Source organism: Geospiza fortis, unplaced genomic scaffold, assembly GCF_000277835.1.
Source record: "Geospiza fortis unplaced genomic scaffold, GeoFor_1.0 scaffold16, whole genome shotgun sequence".
NCBI lineage: Eukaryota > Metazoa > Chordata > Aves > Passeriformes > Thraupidae > Geospiza > Geospiza fortis.
In genome coordinates, this window is record NW_005054302.1 from 10054360 (window position 1) to 10075935 (window position 21576).

The 21576-nt window shown below is 41.4% G+C and overlaps 1 protein-coding gene across 1 annotated transcript; it reads right to left on the minus strand.

The window, feature by feature from the left end:
• Nucleotides 1-17268: 17268 nt before the first annotated feature.
• Nucleotides 17269-21573, minus strand: FUT4 (fucosyltransferase 4; the record flags this gene model as incomplete). The annotated part of the gene is made up of 1 exon (XM_005417812.3): nucleotides 17269-21573. A coding segment is annotated over one exon (615 nt), but the record flags the coding sequence as incomplete, so codon positions are not given.
• Nucleotides 21574-21576: the final 3 nt, after the last annotated feature.

Below are 21576 nucleotides of genomic sequence, written 5' to 3' on the forward strand. Positions count from 1 at the left end.
AATTGAGAATCTGACTCCATGGTCTTAGAAGGCTAATTTTTAATGTACTTGTGTTACATTTAAGAATGCTATACTAAAACTAAACTAAAGACTAGAGAAAGGATACAGACAGAAGGCTACAAAGAATGACAGTGAAAACTCGTGACTGCATCCAGAGTCCCAACACAGCTGGACCATGATTGGTCATTAGGTAAAAACAATTCACACGTTGGATAAACAATCTCCATACCACATTCCAAAGCAGCAAAACACAGGAAAAGCAATCAGATAATTCTCTGAAGCTTCTCAGCTTCCCAGGAGAAAAGATCCCGGCGAAGGGATTTTTCAGAAAATATGACAGTGACACACCTCTGATAAGTACAGGCTGAAAGAGCTGGGGTTGTTCACTCTGGAGAAGAGAAGGCGCTGATGAGACATTTCAGCACCTCTCAGTACCATAAGGGGGCTTACAGAAGAGCTGGAGAGAGACTTTTTGCAAGGATATGAAGTGACAGGACAAGGCAGAATGGCTTTAAACTGGCAGTGTAGGTTTGGACCAGATAATAGAAAGAATTTCTTTACCATGAGGGCAGTGAGGCACTGGCACAGGCTGCCCAGAGGAGTTGTGGATGCCCCATTCCTGGAAGTCTTCAAGGCCAGACTAGATGGGGATTTAAGCAATCTGGTCCAGTGGAAGGTGTCCCTCCCAACGGGGAGGTTGGAACTAGATGATCTTTAACCAATCCATATCATTTGGCAATTCTGTGGTCCCAACCAGTTACCCCAAGTAAGGCTGGCTCTAGCAGGAGCTGAACCTGTGAAACATGCTGGGTAATGAGCACCAGCAAAGCAGAGAGATGCCAGCACAGCACCTACTGATGCCACCCATTTGCCTCCCTACACTTCCACAAGAGCACAGGGTCTCTTCACAGCCTCCTCCAGCAGCAGACAGGAGCTGTCAGTCCTGAGAGCCCCTGTACCTCGATAAAGAGGCAATCCAGTGTCATTCCCTACAGAGCAGCAGCTCAAGCAGTCCCTGCAGCCAAGGAACTTCTATTCTGGAAGCATACACCTCAGACATAAACTGTGTAACACGGAATAGCAACCTCCTACATTAAATCAAAGACCATCTTTATTGTTCTTTATCACTGAGACAAGCACATAGCTGTCCTTTCTCCAGTAGCAGGCTTTTCTCCCCATGTTTTGAAAGCCCAGGTGTGTTATTATAAAGAACACTTGATGGGCAGTTCCAGACTGTGGAGACACACAGAAATAGAATTTTTATGGTGCAAATTAAGTTTGTGAACTTACTCTCTGCTCTTCTAAGATTTGTCATCTGTGGATCTTGTTCACTCAAACAAAATTGGCACACAATCTGCAGCATCAGACGAGCCTCTGTTTCTGCAGAAGCATTTTATTTGATATAAAAGACAGGAACTTAAGGGCACACTAACATAATTGAGAAACAGCTATCAAATAAGCAAGCTTTAGTTTTCAAAGGATCCTGTTGTATTTCACACAATGCTTGAGAACAGCAACCCAGTATTGGCTGATTATATTGGGTGGCAGCTGCCAACATGGTGTGACCTCTCCAAAGACCCTCTTAGCACACTGCCTGTTTTATCAAGTGGTCCCTTCAGGGCGCAGACGGAGCAGCAGGAGGCGGCTGAGAATCACAGCGCTCTAACCCCATCTAGGGACTGAACCACGGCTCAGCTCCTGCAGAGGCACCTGGCAGCCAGGGCTAGCTGAGAAGGGCACTGCTTTTGAATAAAAAAGCACTGTTCCAGCCCCAAAGCCCCACTTTCCCTGCCTTTTCTATAGACCTCGTTTGTCACACAGCTCTTAAACCCCATCATACCTGCACTATGTCACACTCTTTGTCTTCAGTTTTCATTTAGTTTCACCACACATTGTGCTACTCTAGCCTTTATTTTTCCTGCTTGTTGCCCTCAATAAGTACTGATTATATATAAACCTAAGGATGTGCTTTGCAAAATCAAATGCTTTATGAGGGATTAGACTGGCTAAACATGATTGACGCAAACATTATTTTAAAAAACCCAGTAAACCCATGAATTTACTACAATAAGAAAAAGCCAAATCAAATGTGACTTTGAAAATGAAACATTCAGCTTCTGTACACATCAAAATTAGCAGTGAGGAGTACAGTGCCTCTCCATGTTCCTTCTGTTCATCCTAGACATTACTGAGTGCTCTTGCAGGCAAAGTCCTCAGTTTTAGATGTATGGGCACTGTGCGTCCCACTTTTTCTGAAAAAGGTAGAATTATAGAATGGTTTGTGTTGGAAGAGGCACTCAGGCCCAGAAAGTGTAACATTTAAGGTGCTCACAAAGCAAGTAAGTAATAATTTTTTTTTCTTGCCAAACACACATGCAAAATTGCATGCCTATTTATCTGCCTCAGCAGGATTAAAAGCTTCTAGGTTTTGTGACAGCACCACCAGGTGTTCCTGCTTTCCTATGAAATCCTTTCAGGCTGTAAAGCCAAGCAAGGAGCAGGCACTCTGAAGGCAGTTTTGAGCCTATCATCATGTAGTATTAATACAATTGCAGCCTCCTTGGCAAACCTTACACTATGGAGGCTTGTGTCTGCTTTCCCTTCGGTTCCATTACAGAAATCAGTTTTAAATGAAAAAAATTGTTTTAAGACAATGTGGGCAGAAATACCTTAGCTCTTGCTGGTTCATGATAACAGTATCTTCCCTGTGAAACACAAGAAAATTTAAGAAGCCTGAGGTGAGAACAAAAAAATTATTTTTCCACTATCAATTTGTACTACTTTATGGAAATTATGAAGACAGTAAAAATAAGAGAAAATAATAAAAAATTAACTGTAAACCCACAATTAAATATGTAAATTGACACTGAGTTAATATTCAGGGGTCTTCTGAAGGACTATGGAAACAAGGCTCAGAATCAAAAATGAACTGCACTGAAAGCAAACCCAAAGAGCCCTGCAAATCTCTGTCACAGAAGGCAGATGCCTGTAAAACACTTATTTTCAATGTTGTGAGAATATAACAGAGAACTGGGGCTGAGCTGAAGAGCTCAGCACAGAGCCCAGATTCCCACTGACAGCCATTGTAACAAGCCCACACCACTATGGATCTCTCGTAGCTTCCAGCACAATGGCTTTGCTGCAGCAGAGCAGCATCCTCGAGTAAAAATCCTGCTTTGCATTGCAGCAGCATCCTCGAAGCTCTCACTAGCAGGAGATTACATCCACTGATGGCCCTCAGGAAGCACAATGCCCTAATCCCTTCAGGAGGGATTAGGAGAGGCGCAGAGGGGCTGCCCCATCCAAACAGCTCCCGCTGGAAAGTCAGCACAGAACGCAGTCTGCCCAGCTCCCTTACAGCATCCCATTGCACTCCACTGTGATCTTGAGCCATATCTCCCTGCAAAGGTCTAACCCAAAATGTCCTTCAGGTGATTGCTGATGGGCTCTGCATCTTCCCTCTGCGCCATACCAGTGCAAAAAAAGCCAACCAACAGCCTTTCTGTTGGTTGAGCAATAATAATAATTTGAGCAGATTTAAATCCCATTACAAGAGACAAACAAAAGGATGTCCATAGTGAACAGAGCACAGCAAGCATCTGTTTTTGAGGAGCAGAGAGGCTGCTAATGGGCAAATATATCAGGGTGCCAACTTGGGATGTGCTTGGTGCTTGCCAGGGAAAGGTGGGTAACGCACAGGGGATCCATCGCCTTGATGCTGTGTGTCTGAGGAATCCTGGTATTTCACTCTGCTTCTGAGCAATGCTAGCAGACAGCCAAGATGACAAGCAGCTGTAAATGTAAATTAAAAAATATATATATTTAAATTTGTATTTAATATCTGTAATTTAAAAATACAAATAATGTTTGCTCAGAAAAAAATAGAAAGCTTTCTCTGCTTCTTTTTAAACAGGATTTTGCCCTCGCTAGACTTGCTAAAAACCTTGAACCAGAAAAATTGCAAATGCTCCGTACAACTGTCATGTCAGGAAGGAGTTGAAGCGTGGAAAGAAAATTGGGTTGTCAAAAACCAGACACCTCAAAATACTCTCTTGGCAGAGAGAAACTCCTACACATGTTCTGAGCACCCTCTCAGAGGTAATGACTACCTATAACCGGAGATGAGAACTTCGCACAAGAGTGCTTTTGTGTTTTCAAGAGCTGATTGAGTCACTTATGAGTCACTGACAGCAAAAGCAGCAAAGTTACCTCCTTCCAGTGCTCAGCCACTATCCAAACCCCATCCCACAAATGCAGGGAAGGGTAATAAAAAAGTCTTTATTTTACCTGGTTTATGACCTCTGCCATCTGACACTGTCTTCCCAGTATTTATTGCTCAAAGTGAGCCTTCCTCCTTCTCTCTGCCATTGGGAAACTCCTCCCTCCTGCAGCAAGGAAAAAGTGCATGGGGGAAATGGAAATATGGAGAAAAACCTGAAACTATTCCTTTAAATGGGTCCAGTGGGATTGATGACATTTAGATGCAACTAGCATTGCTGTCTTCTGTTTCTCCTGGGTTTGCAAAATGAATAGCAAGTCTGAAGGTTTGTTGTAGTTAATTGTTTTTTATTTGCCCAGCAGAGTAGTCAGCAACAGAATACAAAATTGATTTTACTAAACTTGTCCCAATCAGTTTAATGACTAATATGGCATTAAATATAGTAATTCTTCTTTCAAAAATGCAAAAGACAGATTACTTTGCAAAACATTGCAAAGTTTTATGGCATAATAAACAACAATAAGTTATTTTATAAACAAAGGTAAATGATTTTACAAAACAAAAAGCAAAATTTCAAAAACATTGAAATTAATTAATTTATGGTAGTCTTTGCCTAAAGCTCATAGATACCAATACCTTCGGTCAAAAAATGCTATGTTTCAGCAATCCGGTTAGATATTTAATAACAGCATTATTATCTCTGCTATGACAATACAGGAAATAAAGCTAAGACTGAGAGAGAGAAAAAGAGAGATGTTCCCTGCCCTAATGAGCTTCTAATTCTGTTTACCATTCATTTGCTTAGGCAAAGCAGGGCAGCCGGTCGAAAGTTCCCATTCTGGAGCCAGGTTTGATGCTCCCCTGTGGCCAGACCAGGTGGAAGCTCCTTCCTCAGGCTGCAGGACCTGAGCAGTCTCTGGTTCAGCACATCTGCAGACACTGGTAATCCATCTTTGAAACCACAACAACAACTGGCCACATCCATGCTGTACCGTGCCCACAGCACCACCCCAGAGGCTGCTCCTCATGGTTCCCCTTTGAGCTCCTTCCCTGCCTCACAGCACCCTGACCAGCCCACCTCACCCCTGCCCAGCAACCCTCCAAGCAACTTCAGCTTACCTCAGCACGCATGTCTAAAACAGGCCAGAAGAGGAGAGTTTGGAAAACACTGTGTCTTCTGCTGAGCATGGCAAGGCTTGCTGGTGGCAAGGTGATGGGCAGGGGGAGCCAAGGTACTCACACAACACCCACTGCACACAAGAAATGCCAAAGCACCCCCCTCAGCGAGCCACGACTCTGGAGATATTTGTGGGGGTTACTTCATCGCCTACGATTTTTTTATAACCTCCAGATCAGATTTTATATATAAAATCGATTTGTTCTTTGTTTAGCTTTGGCATAAGAGATCTGATGTCTGGTTTACAAACAGATTTTTCTATCCAAGATGTGAAACTAAATTAAGGAAGAGTAGTATAACAAAAATTGTTACAAAAGATATCTGTATCTGAGATGGTCATTTAAGACTCCTTTTATAGTCACTGGGCAGCAACAGTCCATGAATCATCTAATCCTAAATGTAACTGGCTAGAGAGGCATGGATAAATGATGCTAAAAGATGAAAAATAACCATTTTTCATATACATTTCTGTGCAGCACAGAAAAAACACAGTGCTCATTGCATATTCAGTATAGTAATGTTTTCAAGAGTTACAAGAAAAACAAATCTTCCCCCCCTTTTTTTTTCCGGTTAGAGGAATATAGAGTGGACATTTTCATAATGTCAGTGTAAAAAGATAGAATTAATTAGGACAGTCATTTCTATGTATTTACACCATCCTAATTCATATTGTTCTTGCTTTATCTATCTGAATCTGGCTTCTGCTTAGCAGGGAGAAGGGGGGGGAGCAGAGCTGGCTCTGCTGTCACCTTCTGCCAATACACATGAGCAATGGATTCCAGCTCCCACCCAGACTCCCATACACTAGCTAGAGATATGGGACACTAAAGAAGCAATGAGCAAGGAAACTATCAAACCCCAGCTTTACCTTCTTTACTTTGCTCTTCACTGAAAGCTTTAAGGCTCCAAAAGCAAGACAGTGTAAAAGCAGCATCATGACAGAGGCATGAAAAAGCAGAAGTTCAGTACACCACGCTTCAGTCAAACCAGCAAGCCCAAAGAGGAGAAACCAATAGCAAGAAGAAAGTGGTTTAAAACTCCTCTCCTGCCTGTCCTCAGCTGCATGCAGACATTAATTACTACTTGCAGGATGCCAAGCTGTTGCACTCTACCTCCTGCACTTCCAAAACCTGTTGAACCCAATGCCCTTATCCAGTCCCACCCACTCCTTGTACCCAGGAGAGCACTTACTTCTTCATGAGAGGCAATTTTAACACCCTGCCACCTGCAGCCTGTGACTCTGCAGGGTTCTATAGATACATCTGTAAGCACACAGGACACTAGGCTGGATCACAGGAATTTGTAGCATCATTGTGCTGCAGGAAACGCCAGATCCCATACTCTGTACTAATGGCATGCAGATTAGGAGATGGAGTTTGAGCTGTTTTCTACTGAATCTGAAATACCTGAAATCTGAGATCTCTGAGCCATCTTGGAAGAGTTACAGCAGAGAACATGCTCCTGGAGCAGCTCTGGCAGGTGCTAGTGGAGTGGATTTTGCAATCTAACATTGGAAGCCAGCTCCTCACCTCTCAAAATCTTGACTCGAATCTTGTAACATCCAGAGCCTGCTGTCATGCTTATCTCAGTTGCTGGGCTTTAAAGACAGCTGAACAAGCTGACCTCATAAATGAAAGGCTGCTGTAATTATGAGTTCTTTTTTCTTATCTTAGGTTTCAGGAAGTCTGTATGTTTTCTTGTTTGATACATGCAATCCTTATGTTGTTAACAGAGGTCAAACAGAGACAGTCCTAGAGGAATCCATCACTCTTTTTATAGGTCTTAATGCACACAGGTAGCAGAGGGTTTCAAAGCACAAGTACAAAGCTTGTCCTGGTTTCAGCTGGGATAAAATTAATTTTCTTCCTAGTAGCTGGTACAGTGCTATGCTCTGGATTTAGGATGAGAATAATGCTGAGAATAATGCTGATAACACAGTGATGCTTTAGTTGTTGCTAAGTAGTGCTTACTCTATGTCAAGAACTTTCCAGCTGCTCACTCTGCCCTGCCAGTGGGAGAAGGCTGGGGGTGTACAAGAAGATGGGAGGGGATGCAGCCAGGACAGCTGACCCCGACTGGCCAAAGGGACATTCCATACCATATGGCATCATGCTGAATAAGCAGACTGGGGAAGTTGGCCAGGAGAGACCAATGTCTGCTCAGAGACTGGCTGGGCATCATTCAGTGAGTGATGAATGATGCGCAGCTGTAGTGAGCATCACTTGTTTTTCATATTCTTTCAATATTATTATTATTATTATTATTATTATTATTATTATTATTATTATTATTAATTCCTTTTCCATCCTATTAAATTATCTTTGTCTCAACCCACTAGTTTTACCTTTTTTCCAAATGTCTGGGAGGTGTTTAGCTGCCTGCCCAGTCAAATCACTGCACAACTACACTGCTAGAAAACTGATAAGCAAGTGAAGCGCATTTATCAATGACACAGCAGAGGGAAGCTGTATCTTTTAACAGAGACCATTCTTCTTGCAAAAGCATGCACATTCCAGCTATCCTCACTGGTAAGAATTAGAAGAAAAACAAAGAAAATTGATATTTCTGAATATTTCTCCATGCACACACATTCTATTTAAATACTCATGCATATATAGTTATCTCCATTTAGCACTTTAATTATATCAAAATGTTTGTTACTAGATGAAAATTTGATGAAGTAAAGGTCCCAGGTGATAAACCTTTCGATCTCATTCTCTTTGCCTATGTTCTAAGGAAAACAAGTTGTCAGTAAACAGTGATCTGATTATTTGCTTCTTGTCTGACCAAGGAAGGGCAGTGACACAAAGGATTCAGTGTTCAGGTGAGTCCTGGCCTCAGGTGAGAGTCACCTGGCAATACTTCTGCAAGGACTGAGACAGCCTAACTCTTTTCTGGAAAGGCACCAGAAGCAAAAGTGACAATTATATCCATGTACCCAACTGATGGGAATCAGCTGCCACTTGTAATACAAGTACAGAACAAAACAGAAGCACTATGGTAGCCTGACCTGTTCCTGGAGAAGGAGGAATTCTCTGTGTACCTGGGCATTTTTCCAACCAGGCCTTTTTCTATGTAGGTTTTGTCTCAGTTACGTGTGCTTATCTTACTTTAGGACTGGATCACAGCAACAGAAGGTTAGAAGATTGCTCTCAGGCTGTGGTATGAGAACCTGCTCAACTGCAATCCAGGCTGGCCTCCAAACTTTTCCCAAGGCGACCCCATGGGCCTTAATTCCACTTCTAGAATTGAATTACAGCTGTGTCTTTCACTTTCTGTCCTAGGACACACTCCAAGTCTCAGACAAAATCCAAGACACTAATTTTTACTCAAAACATCTGGAATGATCTTTGGGACCTGGTGGGCTATGAAAGAGCCTGTGATTCTTTTTGCTCAATGCAGTTTTATTTAAAATTGGCAGCAGCTTTTGAACTAGAAGCCCACCTTCACTATAAAAGGACATTGTCTGCAGTGAGCTCCATTAGCTGGTATATGTATTACTCCTCAGGGCACTTTTATCTCCAAAGCTGGGCTGAGGATCAAGGAAAGTTGTTCTTTACTTGGTAGGTCATGTTTATTCTGTTCAATTTAGCCCATTGTTTAGAGGTTCTGCTCTGGATGCCATGCATGTAAGAGCAAACTAATTTTCTATTAGTCTTTGAAGAGAATAGGGAACTCCACCTTCAAAGATAAGGAAAATCACCTCATTTTACTCAAAATACGTAGCAGCCTGGCCAAGGATGGATGTTGGTGCCTGCCACCATCGCTGTTGCCGTTTGCTCCAAGAGGCAATGGCCCATTGCTCTGATACAGGACCTCCTTGTCCCGTGATCCCCGAGACTGTACACGCTTTGCTGTGTGCAGACACAAATGCATCCCCCATTGTCTGTGTGCATCCCCAGGGGGCAAAGAAAACATAGCACATGATGGGTAGAGCATCAGGTTATTGAAAGTCATGGTGTGTCCCCTGAAAATCAAAACACAACAAGACCGTCTGACATCTCTGCTTTATATTAAAGAGGTGTATACAAGTGGTGAAAAATAGAAACATGTCTTTTGCTCTGGGCTATGGGCTTCTCTGGAACTTTGGAACATAACTCATGAGGTCATGCTCACTGCAAACAAAGGCACACAATGCACTGCTGCTTCCTGCAGACCATGTTCTGTTTGTGCTGTAGTGTGTGAGATTGCAAAGATCAAAGAGATGCAAAACACCAGGGGTATATAAAAATATTACTACACTAATGCAATGCAAACACTGCACGTGGAAAGAACAGTTTGACCTTATTTTCACTTTCTTCTGCTTTCAGAATAAACATCACATCAGCATGGTCACTCTGGTTGGCGTGGGAGCAGCCCTTTTGTTGTGTCTCCTGTGATATTTCTATAGGCAAATACAGCACTGACACGTAGGGTGATGCACCAAGAAAGCCACCGGAGAGTTTTCCCTCGTGCTTTGGTGGGACATGGGTGAACATTTTTAACAGAGCCAGGTCAAACTTTCAGGGGAGTGCTGACACGAAGGGGACGTTCCCAGCTCCATCATGTTTACAATGTTCCTCTCAAAGACATTGTGCAGAGGATGGGGATGGGAATGGGGTGGGAATGGGGATGGGAGCAAGGTTGCTTTGCCTTCTCAGAGCAGAAGTGACAACTCCTACTAGAGCCTCAGATTAGCAAAGATGAGAGTGACTTATCCCATAGAGGTCACAGATCCAGGCTGCTTTAATACAGCAGTCTTCTCATCTTATTGACTGCCATGCACTCCTTTAGTCTCTAGCATCATCTCCTTCATACCACTGTAGTAGCTTTTTTGTTTATAGATCTCAAAGTACTTTATTGAGGGAGGAAAATACCTCACAATCCCCCTAGGAAATAAGGATAATATTAGGTGCATTTACAAACAGAGCAGTTCTATGCCTACTGTAACCAAAGTGAAAGAGAAATAAGAATAAGGAATGGTTTGGGCAGGTCCCACCTTACTCCACTGAGGTGTTCCTAGGGCAAGGAATCAGGCTGTACCAAACATGTCAGCATCCGACCACCATTAATTACTACCATCTCTGGGCTCAGATAAGAACTGATCATGAGCTACATCTACCTATTTTGAGCACTGTTTTGTGTGAAGGACAGCTGTAAGCACACACATGGACCTGAGATACTAGACTGAGTGGGGACTCTCACCTTCACAACTCATACTTTGGGTCACCTACTGAAGGAGGAGGTAAATGCTGGGGAATGTATCATCCTAGAGACCAGCACTGCTATCTCCAGGAAAGTCAGGCTAAAATGACTTCCAATGAACTAGGAATATGCAAGGCTTCAGAAAAGGATAAAATCTACTTGTGCCTCCTGGACTACCTCTTACAGAAGACATAGAATCATAAAATATATAGAATATTGTCCTAAGAGCACAGATCAGGAAAGATTCTGATCACAGGACTTAGGACCCCTCAGATACCTCTCTCTTGTTTTGTATCAGACGTTGTGGAGGCTGAAAAAAAGATAAAATTTTGTGACATTTTCACTGAAGCCAGACTTGCCTTTAGCTTAATTATAATGCTGAGTTTTCATCATATAAACCAAGTAACCCGGGATGTGAGTGAAATTACTTTCTTATAAAACAATGGAGAAGTACCTGTAAAATCAGATGATTGGCAACCCTCTAGTAAGACCAGAGACATGCTATGTCACAGAAACAAATGGATACATTCTCTTCGATGCAGAAGCAGCATTTCAGAAGGCTCAATATCTAAGACTTTAATGTGCTGCAAACATCATGAGATTGTGAGAACAAAGCCAGCATTCCCTTGCAGTGGCATCTTTTTGTTCTCTCACACACCTGTCAGTCACCCAGGCCACATTCCTTCAGCCTTTATGTGTGCACAGGTAAATCTCGACTGCAAGTCCAAGAGAGTACTTCAGTATTCCTGAGAACACCCTGCTGAATGCAGTAGGCATGGACAGAAACAGGAGTCAGAGTAGATGCTTCTAATCTAAACACAGAATCCTACAGATGTACAAATCATGTTTAATTTCAGTATCAATTGAAATGCCTGAGTCCTTCTGGGTCCCAACCTTAATGGTACAGCAGTCTGCTTTGCCTGTAGGATCTCTGCTGGCAAAGCATCTTGCAACACACACATTGCAAAACACAAAAATTATATCCCAGTTACTCTTTCATATCACGCTTCAAACTGAAGTCTGTAGTTAACCCATAAGGAATCCACAAATGCATCAGTATGACACATCAGAGCTGAAAATAAATAAGCGCTGATTAGGATCTCTGGTTTCATCTGAAGAGATGCCAAAATGAGCAAGTGACAAAATCTGCTGCCCACCTCTCACTTGTGTTTTGCCAAGCCAATCCTGACTTAATATATGGGCTCTCATCCAGTCTGTCTTGAAGCTGAAAGGGCCATATTCAGACTGCTACGTGGAAGTGACAGCAGACTCACTCTAACACTAGACAACAGGTTCCCAGTCCCTCAGCTGCCTTTTATTTATGTAACTTCAGATAAACCATTTGAAATTACCCCCTGCATTCTTAAGTTTAAAACTAAGGGTTATAAAGTGGCAGTTTCATCTGAACTCGTGAAATCTATTCTATTTCTTCACTCATTTGCGCATATTTTTGTGGCAGCATTAAAACTGCTAGACTGTGCAAGATATCCAAAAGCAGCAGGGCATAGTACACCAGTGCAGTAAGCGTACTGTCCCAGCATGATTTAAAACACAGATCCTAATCTAGAGCAAGAGAGGTGGACATGACATAGAGAAAGTTATAATTTTTAAAAGTCTTGCTCCAGCTGCTGGCTTCATAGCACAAACTGTGGTCTAGACTGATAAGAAGCAGAAATTTGCATAAGAGCTGATGACACTTTATATACTCCAAAACCACTTATGAAATCCACAGGATACATGGATGCGGACAGAACATTACAAGCACCATGTGGCTGAACAATATCCCAAGCAACCAGAAATTTTTGGCAGCCTGCACATAGTCCAGTTGTTAACATCGGGGAGGAAAAAAAAGCAGCCTACTTTCTCTTTGGCCAGTATAACACTCTGCCTTTTTAAAGTAGCGCTTGCAAAATAAATGAAGTTATTAATGATAAAACACACAGGATGTGGCCTAGATATCAGACTTTCTGAAGTATCTGACGTTTCATAGAAGGCGTACTTAGAGACATTTGGGCTACTTTGTGGGTTTGGCTTGTGGATTGAAGACGTGGGGCCAAGATATGGTCTGCTGTTCTCTCATGGCTTTTCTGTGCAGAGCCAGCATAGCCTGCAAGTAACACTGCTCAAGTATTAAGACAATTTACAAGATGCAGGGGCATAGGGAGACGTGGGAGGAGCTGAACAGTATGGTCAGGTCTGTCTCTGGATCCCCCAGGTAGATATGAGCATGGGATCTGAGATGCCAGCCCTCACACACACAGAGCTCACTGTCCCCTCCAGGCACTACTCATCTGCCAGAGGAAAGCAGATGGACTCAAGGACAGGTTAAAACAGTCCAGATCCCCTTGCACTTCAGCAGGATCAAGCAGATGAACAAGCCATGGTACAAGATGAGGGAGTGCTCTGAGCCCATCAAGGATCAAATCTGAATTTGCAGAGAAGCAGCTGTTTAGAAAATTAGAAATTAAGATTTCTCCACCCCAATTTCTACCACTGTCAGGGGGAACATTACAGGGCAAATAGAGAGAATTTCTTCAATTTGGCTTTTAGAGACACTTATCTTCTAGAAGCTCTTACATTCTTTGGGTATATTTAGCTTTAGGTAAAGCAAAAAGATACATCATTCAGTTCTACATTTCATTTCCTTCTCTGCTCAACTCCAGCCTGACTACCCACAATCCCAAAAGGCCAGCAAAAGAGAAAACCACATACATACCTTTTGTTTCATGATGCTACTTTTCTGTTAAGTATCCAAACCCACCAGTCCAGGTTAACCTGCCAAGCAGCTGAGCTGGCCAGCAGTCCATCGAGAGGGAAATGAGAGCAAGATGTGGAGGTTGATCCATAGCAGAAACGTGACAGGTAGACACATCAACCGCCAGAGCAAAAGGAAGAAATTGAGCATTTTAAACTGTAAAAAGTTTATTCAGATGTCTAAATAGCATGGGTAGCTGTCCACAGCCAGCAGACACTGTTTAAAAGAGTTCATAGCTCAGCCAGCTGGAGAGGTTGGACAGTTGTAAGAGCTTGTCAAGTTCTAAGACCATTGGTTTTTAAAAAAAGGTTGGCTAAAAACACTTCTGCCCTTGAGGCAATGCTCGGAAAAAGATTTTTCCCACAGTATGTCACAAGTCATTAACCAGTGCAAGGAATGCAGCTTATGGCTCTGCCTCCCACACCTACAAGAGGAGGAGTGAGATTCTTCTTTCTTCTGAAACACTGGAGATATACCTTAACTTGTTCCTCAGTGCGCTGTTGATGGTACTCAACCCAGCTGAAAGGATCATGTATCTTGCTTCTATGTTCAGGGTAAAATTATTCCCAGATGTTAAATACAAGAGGAACCCTCCCTTTGCCCCTGCCCTGGTCAGGTCACTCGGGCTGCCAGTGAGGCTGCTGCAATCTTCAACTAACACATTTCTTTTACAGCCTTGGTGATGTCCTTGCTTTCTTCTTGTGCTCTCTTCTGGCTGCTTACCGGGGAAAAAGGCTTATGGGGCCTTTCTGTCCTGTTTCTGCAGCTTTTATGCATAGGAACACATTCAGGCTATGGCAAAGTCCATGCCTGTGACCAAAAGAGTCTCCTTTTGTGTTCTGTTTTGAAACACCTTGCATTCCTCAAATGTTTTAGGCAATGGGGTTCAAAGTACTTCAGTATCTTAAAAAAACCCCACTACTATGGTAACATTTCTTTATCTTCTCTATCTCCCGCATGGAGTCAAGCCCAGGTCTGCTACTCACTCATACTACCTGCAGTGATGGTGCTTCTGGGCTGCTCCAGAATGCTTCTCTCCTTGATTCTGAGCAGGAGACCAGATTTCATCTCCTCTCTATCAGCAGTCCCATAAAAAATTCTTTACTAAAAACTAAGCAACTCCTGTGGATTAATCCTCACTTTAATAAATACCTCAGTAGTAGCAACAAAAATGACCCAACTGTAAAGACAGCACAGAAAACATTCCTCACCACAGACACCATAACAGACAGTGTGATGAACCTGGGTTTTTTCATTAAGGATTCTCATTAATATGCTTTATCAGAGCCTGAACTCAGGACAAATTCTGCTCTAATTAACCTGACAAATTTTTTCACAGCACAGACTTACCATCTCTGTTCATAGTCCATCTTATGATTCTTTGATTCTGAAATAATACATCAGTGGGACTATCTGCGGATACGTGATACAGTACTCTTCACCACTAAACAGAAAACTCACAGCATAAAGTCTCAGCCTTAAAACCTGATGAGAGGTTTCAGACCAAGCTGGGGTATCCAACAAGATGCTGCCCTGCCAACAAGTTGTGCCTTCTGTTCCTTCCGAGTTTCCCTGCGTCCCTGTTTCTTCTGTCCAGCTCCCACAAACCTAAAACCCTCTAACTTTATAGATTCCTACACTGCCCTAAAACATGCTTCTCTGTTTTGTATTCAGCTTGTATTGCTTACTTGATCTACCCCAGAACTCTTGCAAAATACAACTAAAATTTCCAGCAACCATCCATATATTACTTATCTCCTCTGAGCTCTCCTTCTCTAAAGTAATAAGACATTAAAGAAGACATCCTCAGGTCTGTGCACATTTGAGGAAAAACATGTGGATGACAGAGAAAGGAAACCAACAATAGGGCAAACAAAACATACACTTGGGACTGGAAGGGGAATAAAAATGCTCAGAGCTCTGCCTTAATTTCAGCAGACCATTCCTATTCAGAAGTAGATGTAAGCATGAGTACCAGCATGACTCTGAACCTATGTTTTCTGGTTTCAGTTTGGGCTAGAGTCAGCAGTTCCAAGGACATTCTCTGTTTGTTTCCACTTAACAACTTAAAATGTCCACCCATGCTTTCCCACAATTGCATGAGTTTGGGGTTTTTTTCAGTATCATTTTTCCATTTTGAATCCAGCTTTGCCTTTAGGACAATTATTTTGCTGTATTTCATGTAGTCATGTTGTGCTTGCTTCAAATAAATTAATCATGTTTATACTACACAAAGATATTTGGCAGCATTACAAATGCACCAAAATATATTCACAATCTGATAATCTATGTTTTTTATTTGCAATCATCTTTCTGCCTTCTGCTTAAAAGCAAGATGGCCAATTTCCAGTCATAAGCATTCATGTGATCAGGATCTCAGAGCCATAGTAGGCCACAGCTTGGGCATTCCTAATGCTCTGTTCTCCTGTTTTATGAGCTTCTCATAATCCAAAATATCTACAACGTCTTTTATATCAATGACAAATTCAAGGATGCAAATGCAGAATTTTCTTCCATAATGTGTACAGCCAACATATGGGTTGATTAACTTCAAAAGATGTTTTGATAAATAGAGAAAAAATCAAGTTCCAAATGTGGGACCATTTTTCATAGTTATTAAAAGAATATTATTAAAATATTTAGTATTCCTGAAATAAAGTCCAGTTTTAAATCTGTTGCAAAAATTAAAGTCATGCAATTATAAGGACCTAAAATCATTGAAGGAATTCAGAAAAGCATGTACTCCTTTAGAGAAAATTTTTCAATTAAGAGGGGGTCATAGCTTCTTGATGTTTCCTGAACACATTGAGCACCCGTAGTGCCAGCAGTGAAAAATCCCTGCAGCTCTCAAAGCACTCCTGAAAAACAGGTTTAACTTTTTTAACTCAGATAATTTCAGGGTGAGACTCTCAGGAACAGCTGCCATTGTGTGAAAATTAAGCTTAAGTATTTAGCTCAAGACCATTAAAAAATAAATCTTCAGAATGCAAAGAAGACACAGAAATTCTGGCCTGAGGTATTGTTTTTTAAATGACCACACAGAAGAAAAGATATAATTATGCAAATTGTAAAACTGAGTTGGTTACATAAACCAAGCTGGTTACAGGCAAGTTATTCAAATAATGACTTTTTTTTTTTTACTGATTAAAAACAGGCTGTTATACTTGGATCCTAAGCTATCTTTAGTTAAACACCACTTAAATCCACATTAAGTCACTGCATTCTCGTCAACAGATTTTAGATTGAGTCAGGTCTGTGCACCCTACAAAAGGTTATTTACTCTCTTAGAACAAACACCATTCTATATGGCTGTTGGATAGAGAGCTGTGTGAGTTTAATCAGACATAACTCACTCACTCACGCACTCACCAAACAAGCTTGAACAAGCGGTACCTAATATTTGTCAGAAAAATATTTAACCAGTTTCCCAAACCCAGTGTTCAGAGCCATCTGGAAAATGAGCTAAAAAAATGTTTCCCCCCTCAGGCAGGACTAAGCAAGCAGTCAGTTTAAGCTCTACTTAGAAAAGTTAAATATGATAATGATACAAGGAAAAACAAGGTCTGTAGCTATGCTCAGGGGGAAAAGCAAGGTCTGTAGCTCTTTTCCCCTTTCCTGGAAATTCCTTCCATTCAGGAATTTCCAGAAATGCTTACTCAATACTGTGCACTAAGTTGTACAGAAGATGAGTAAAGAAAGGGGGTAAGCCATCACTTGCGCAGCAATCAGTGTTAACACGAGCTTAGGGAAAACAGCTTTTGGCTCTTGGTCTTTTGTTGTTCAGTTGAAAACAACCATGAACAACCATGGAAAAAAAGCTGTAGCTAAAAAGGAAGATAAAGTATTACATGCTGAATACCAAAATAAACGTAGTCTCATTCTGAAATTTAAGGGCGGCAAAAAGAATCCAACCACATTCAAATTCTCTGTTGGTCAAGAGAAAGTTTGTTTTTTTATTTTGTTTGAAATGACATTTTTCCAACACCCAATTTCAATAAATGCACCTTTTCATATAGAAAATAACTCAGCGTTTCCTATGAAAATATTTTTCTCCTGGCAGAACCAGGTTTCATGCGTAACCTCAGATAGTCTGACTGCTCTGAGAACAATCAGCCACTTTTATTTATTAAACCAACATGAAAAGACATTCATTCTCTTTAAAAAGCAGTTTTCTTCAGCTTTCATAACACAGACAACAGAATAAAAAATAGGGTCATTTTGCACTACTTCCTTTAATTTTATTGAATGTCAATATATATCATTAATATAAAGTTACTTCATTCTATGAAGATCAAGACACCTTACAGTATAAAATTCCCTGAGATAGAATATGCAATTTGAGGGATCACATAATTCTCTATTCTATTTACATCATAACCAAAAATTAATGGTAATTCTTCTTCTTTTAAAACCCAGAAGATAATGATCTTCCTTTCTCTCCCTCCACCCCAATATTTTAAGGCATGGAATAAAAAATTTTCCAAAATGTATTCAAGGAAATTTTTCGACTAAAAATAGAAAATAGCTTTCCCCAATTTTTACAACTGGATTATATACATCATCTGCAATGCCTTGTTACCCAATGTACAAACCAGTTAATTCAGGCAAACTTTATATTTATCATTGAACTAGAGCTCTACAAAGTGCATTAGAAAAGCCAGTCCTTTACCTGTAACAGTACACTATTAGCTCATGGTGTGGATGACCAAAAACCAGAGATCTATAGACATTCTGTAATACTGACTTCAGCAGCTATAGGCCTAGGCTGATTTTCCTCCCAAATGGAAAGCCACAAATTTGCAACATCCGTGTAAGAATGATGAAATTAGAACAGGCTTCTCTTCTCCTAATTCAAGTGCTCTGCAATAATTACTATAAATCTGCAGTTTTCACCCTACAGTTCTTGAAAATCTTCAATGCACAATTTACAAATACTGTGCAATTCTGTCCACTTTACCAAAATGATGCTTTAATTGCTTTGGACTTCTTTTCTGAATTTTACAAAAATATTCCCTCTAAGGTTTCAACTCTTTTTTTAGAGAGGCTGAGAAGAAAATTAACACTTGCAATCTCTGGAAATTCCCATGCTCCTGCAGCATGATCTTCTGCACATGGCATTACTAATGATTACACAGAAGAACTATGTGCCTGGAAACTTCCACACAATGCTAAAAAAATTAAGAGGACTGAAAAAATGCACTGGTTTCAGCAGACTGATAAAAATTATTGCAATCTTAAATATCATTTCATTACTTTTAAGATTGGGTTTTTGTATACAGTTCTGCAAATTCTAATAAAAATTGATCAGAAAAAAAATACTATACATTCAAAGGAAAACAGGGAACCTATCATCCTGACACTTGAGTATTATACTTAATATTATACCTATATTGGAGTTTTAAAAATGTCAAACCCAGTATTATGGTAGCAGTAACTACTGATAGAGAAACAGATGACCATGCCATGAAGAACACTCTTTTACTTTAAACAATCACTTTATACTTCTTGGAGTGAAAGTGCAGCACTAGGAATCATCCCTACTACATCCCATATTGCATAGATTGTTTTCACTCCCTTCCCAATAAATATTCTACAGCAACTCTGGCACTGGCAGCAGAAAGATTCATCAAGCACTTTCAGCCAACCCCCTCCTTGCACAAAAGCAGAAGGGAATAATTGGAGAAGCCTGCAAGATCTGAACTGGTAAAACTGTGCAAATTATTAATGAATTTCATTATTATTGGTTTTTTCCCAATAATCCTTGGTTCCATTCTTACCTAATAATGGGGAACATCTAACTAGAAATAAATTACAGTAGACTGCCAGCTCATACATCTTAAAAGCACTCATCCAACATCCCATAGAGCTTAAGTCAAATCTAATCCTTTCCTAACCTAAATATGACGCACAAATGCCAGTGAGGTTGCCTGTTCTGATGCCCATCTTTTATTTGCAACTGACTTTCTCCTTTTTCCACCTGTTCTGTGCCCATGATTTTATTCTAAATGAACTCTCTGAGTAACTCCATGGATTAAAAAGCAGCAGAATGAATATCTTATTCAGGTGGGCAAGTCTCTCTCTTGTAGGTTGCCATTTTTTTGCCACCAAACTTCAGAGCTGCAGAAGACAGGGAGGCTGAGCTTGGCAAGAATGTGTAATTGTAACAGAAGTTTCTTTCTGGCTCTGGCAGAGCAAGATTACATGTAACCAAAAGATCTGGCTTTGGCAGAGCAGGATTACATGTAACATCCACTACTAGGATGGCTCCAGCAAAATGTGGAAGTCTAAAACGGAATGACTACTGTAAATGTTCCTTGACAGGCACTGAGCGAAGAGAGTTCTACCTTAAGAACCTGTGAATTGATTAAAAAACTGAGCCACAAAAAGACGTCAAAACCAAAGGAAGAGAAAATAGTAAATCCTTCCCTTTTTATATTCTTTCCTCACACAATCTGTATTTTACCAACAATGTAGATCTTATTCTCTACAGTAATTTTCTTTCTGAACGGAAGTGATTTGGGAGTTTGGGGATTTTTTTGGTGATTATGATTTTAAAAACAACAAAACAACATTCTGACTAGTCTGTCCTCCAGCAGAATTTTTTTAAATGCATGCCAAAAATCGAAAGAGTTGCTACACAACAGCACTGTCTGCTGATACTTGAGAAAAAAGTTAGCCTTTCTGTATATATATTCAATACAGCAATAAAACCCCTGCAATTCTGAGCCTTTCCCTGCATTTTCCTGTATGTCAATAATTTTGCAGAAAAAAAACATGCAGATACCTGTAAACATTTTCTAATTCCTGAATAAAGGGAGGGTGGAAGTTTTCCAACTTTCTTCCCTACAGTCTGTGTTTTCCTGTACTTAAAGTTCCAATCTACTCTCATACAGGATAAATATGCCTATGGTTTCAGCAGGTAGTAGGAGAAATACTTTACATCATCTGGAATTGTTGTACATACTTTACACCATCTAAATGTTTGTCCATTTAGATTCAGTCCCCCCATAGGCTTTTTCCTAAACAGAACAATTATTTGGTTCAAAGCATTATTAACTAGCTGCTGCAGTTTCAAGCTAAAAGGTGCTACTGTAAAATCAGATTCTTACATTCAACACTTGTGGCTCAGAATTTGTCTGTAAATAGCTTTCACATGCATAAAAAACAGTTTAAAACATTCATTTTTGTCTTAGTATTACAGAAAACCAGCACTGATCATGTGTCTTCTGTGACCAGAGGAAAGTTTCACGGTCCAGGAAGTTGTCATAGCTGCCAAAATTGGTTTCAGCTGTACAGCTGGGGAATTTGGCATCAGAGATTTATGTTGAGCTGTGCAGAAATTTAAAAGTTCTGTAACAGTACAACTTCTGGAAATTTAACTTTGTTCTTTAGGAATCATCTAGCATAATGTCTCTTTGTACCTTCATAATTTTCTCTTTAATAAAAATCTTCCTTTCATAGGCTTTTCACAGCTTGTTTTCCTGTACCTGTATGCTTCTCCAACTGATGCCAGCCTCCTGCGGCTAATGCCGTCTACCTGGGCTAATGATTTCTGTGGGAATCATCCTTCCTGACACCTTGACACTTGGTCTGAGCTGTCCAGGCTGTCACCCGCCAGGAACATCAGCTTTCAAACCAGCTGGCCAGATTCTGAACAGTCTTGATTTGATTCCCAGCTGTCCTAACAGCCTCGCAGACCTTGCAGAAATGCTCATCCCAGAACGAGGTGACGTGGACTTCGTACTTCTTCCTCCAGGCAAAGTACCGCCTGTAGCTGGGTTTGTTTTTATCGAGGAATTTTAGGTAAGTGGCCAGCAGCCGGGGGCTGGGGAAGTCGTCAACGTGGATGAAGGAATCGGGGGGGATGAAGCGCTCGTAGTTGGCCCTGCGGGGTCCCAGGACGACAGGCACGGCGCTGGCGGAGAAAGCGTTCCTCCAGAGCTTCTCGGTGATGTAGTCGGTGTGCTGGGAGTTCTCGAAGGCCAGGTAGAACTTGTAGGCTGAGACGGTCTCCACCAGGCCGCCCTCGGCCAGCGCCAGCCCCCGCGCCCCGTACACGTCGATGGGCAGGTGCTCCTTCAGCTGGCGGTAGTAGCGCACCCGGGCGTGCTCCTCGTTCCAGTTGCTGATGACCCAGGCCACCAGCCGCGTCTTGCGGGGCAGGACGAAGGGCCGGGGCGCCGGCGGGACGTAGAGGTACCCGTAGGGCACGAACACGTCCGAGTCGCGGCGGGAGGGCAC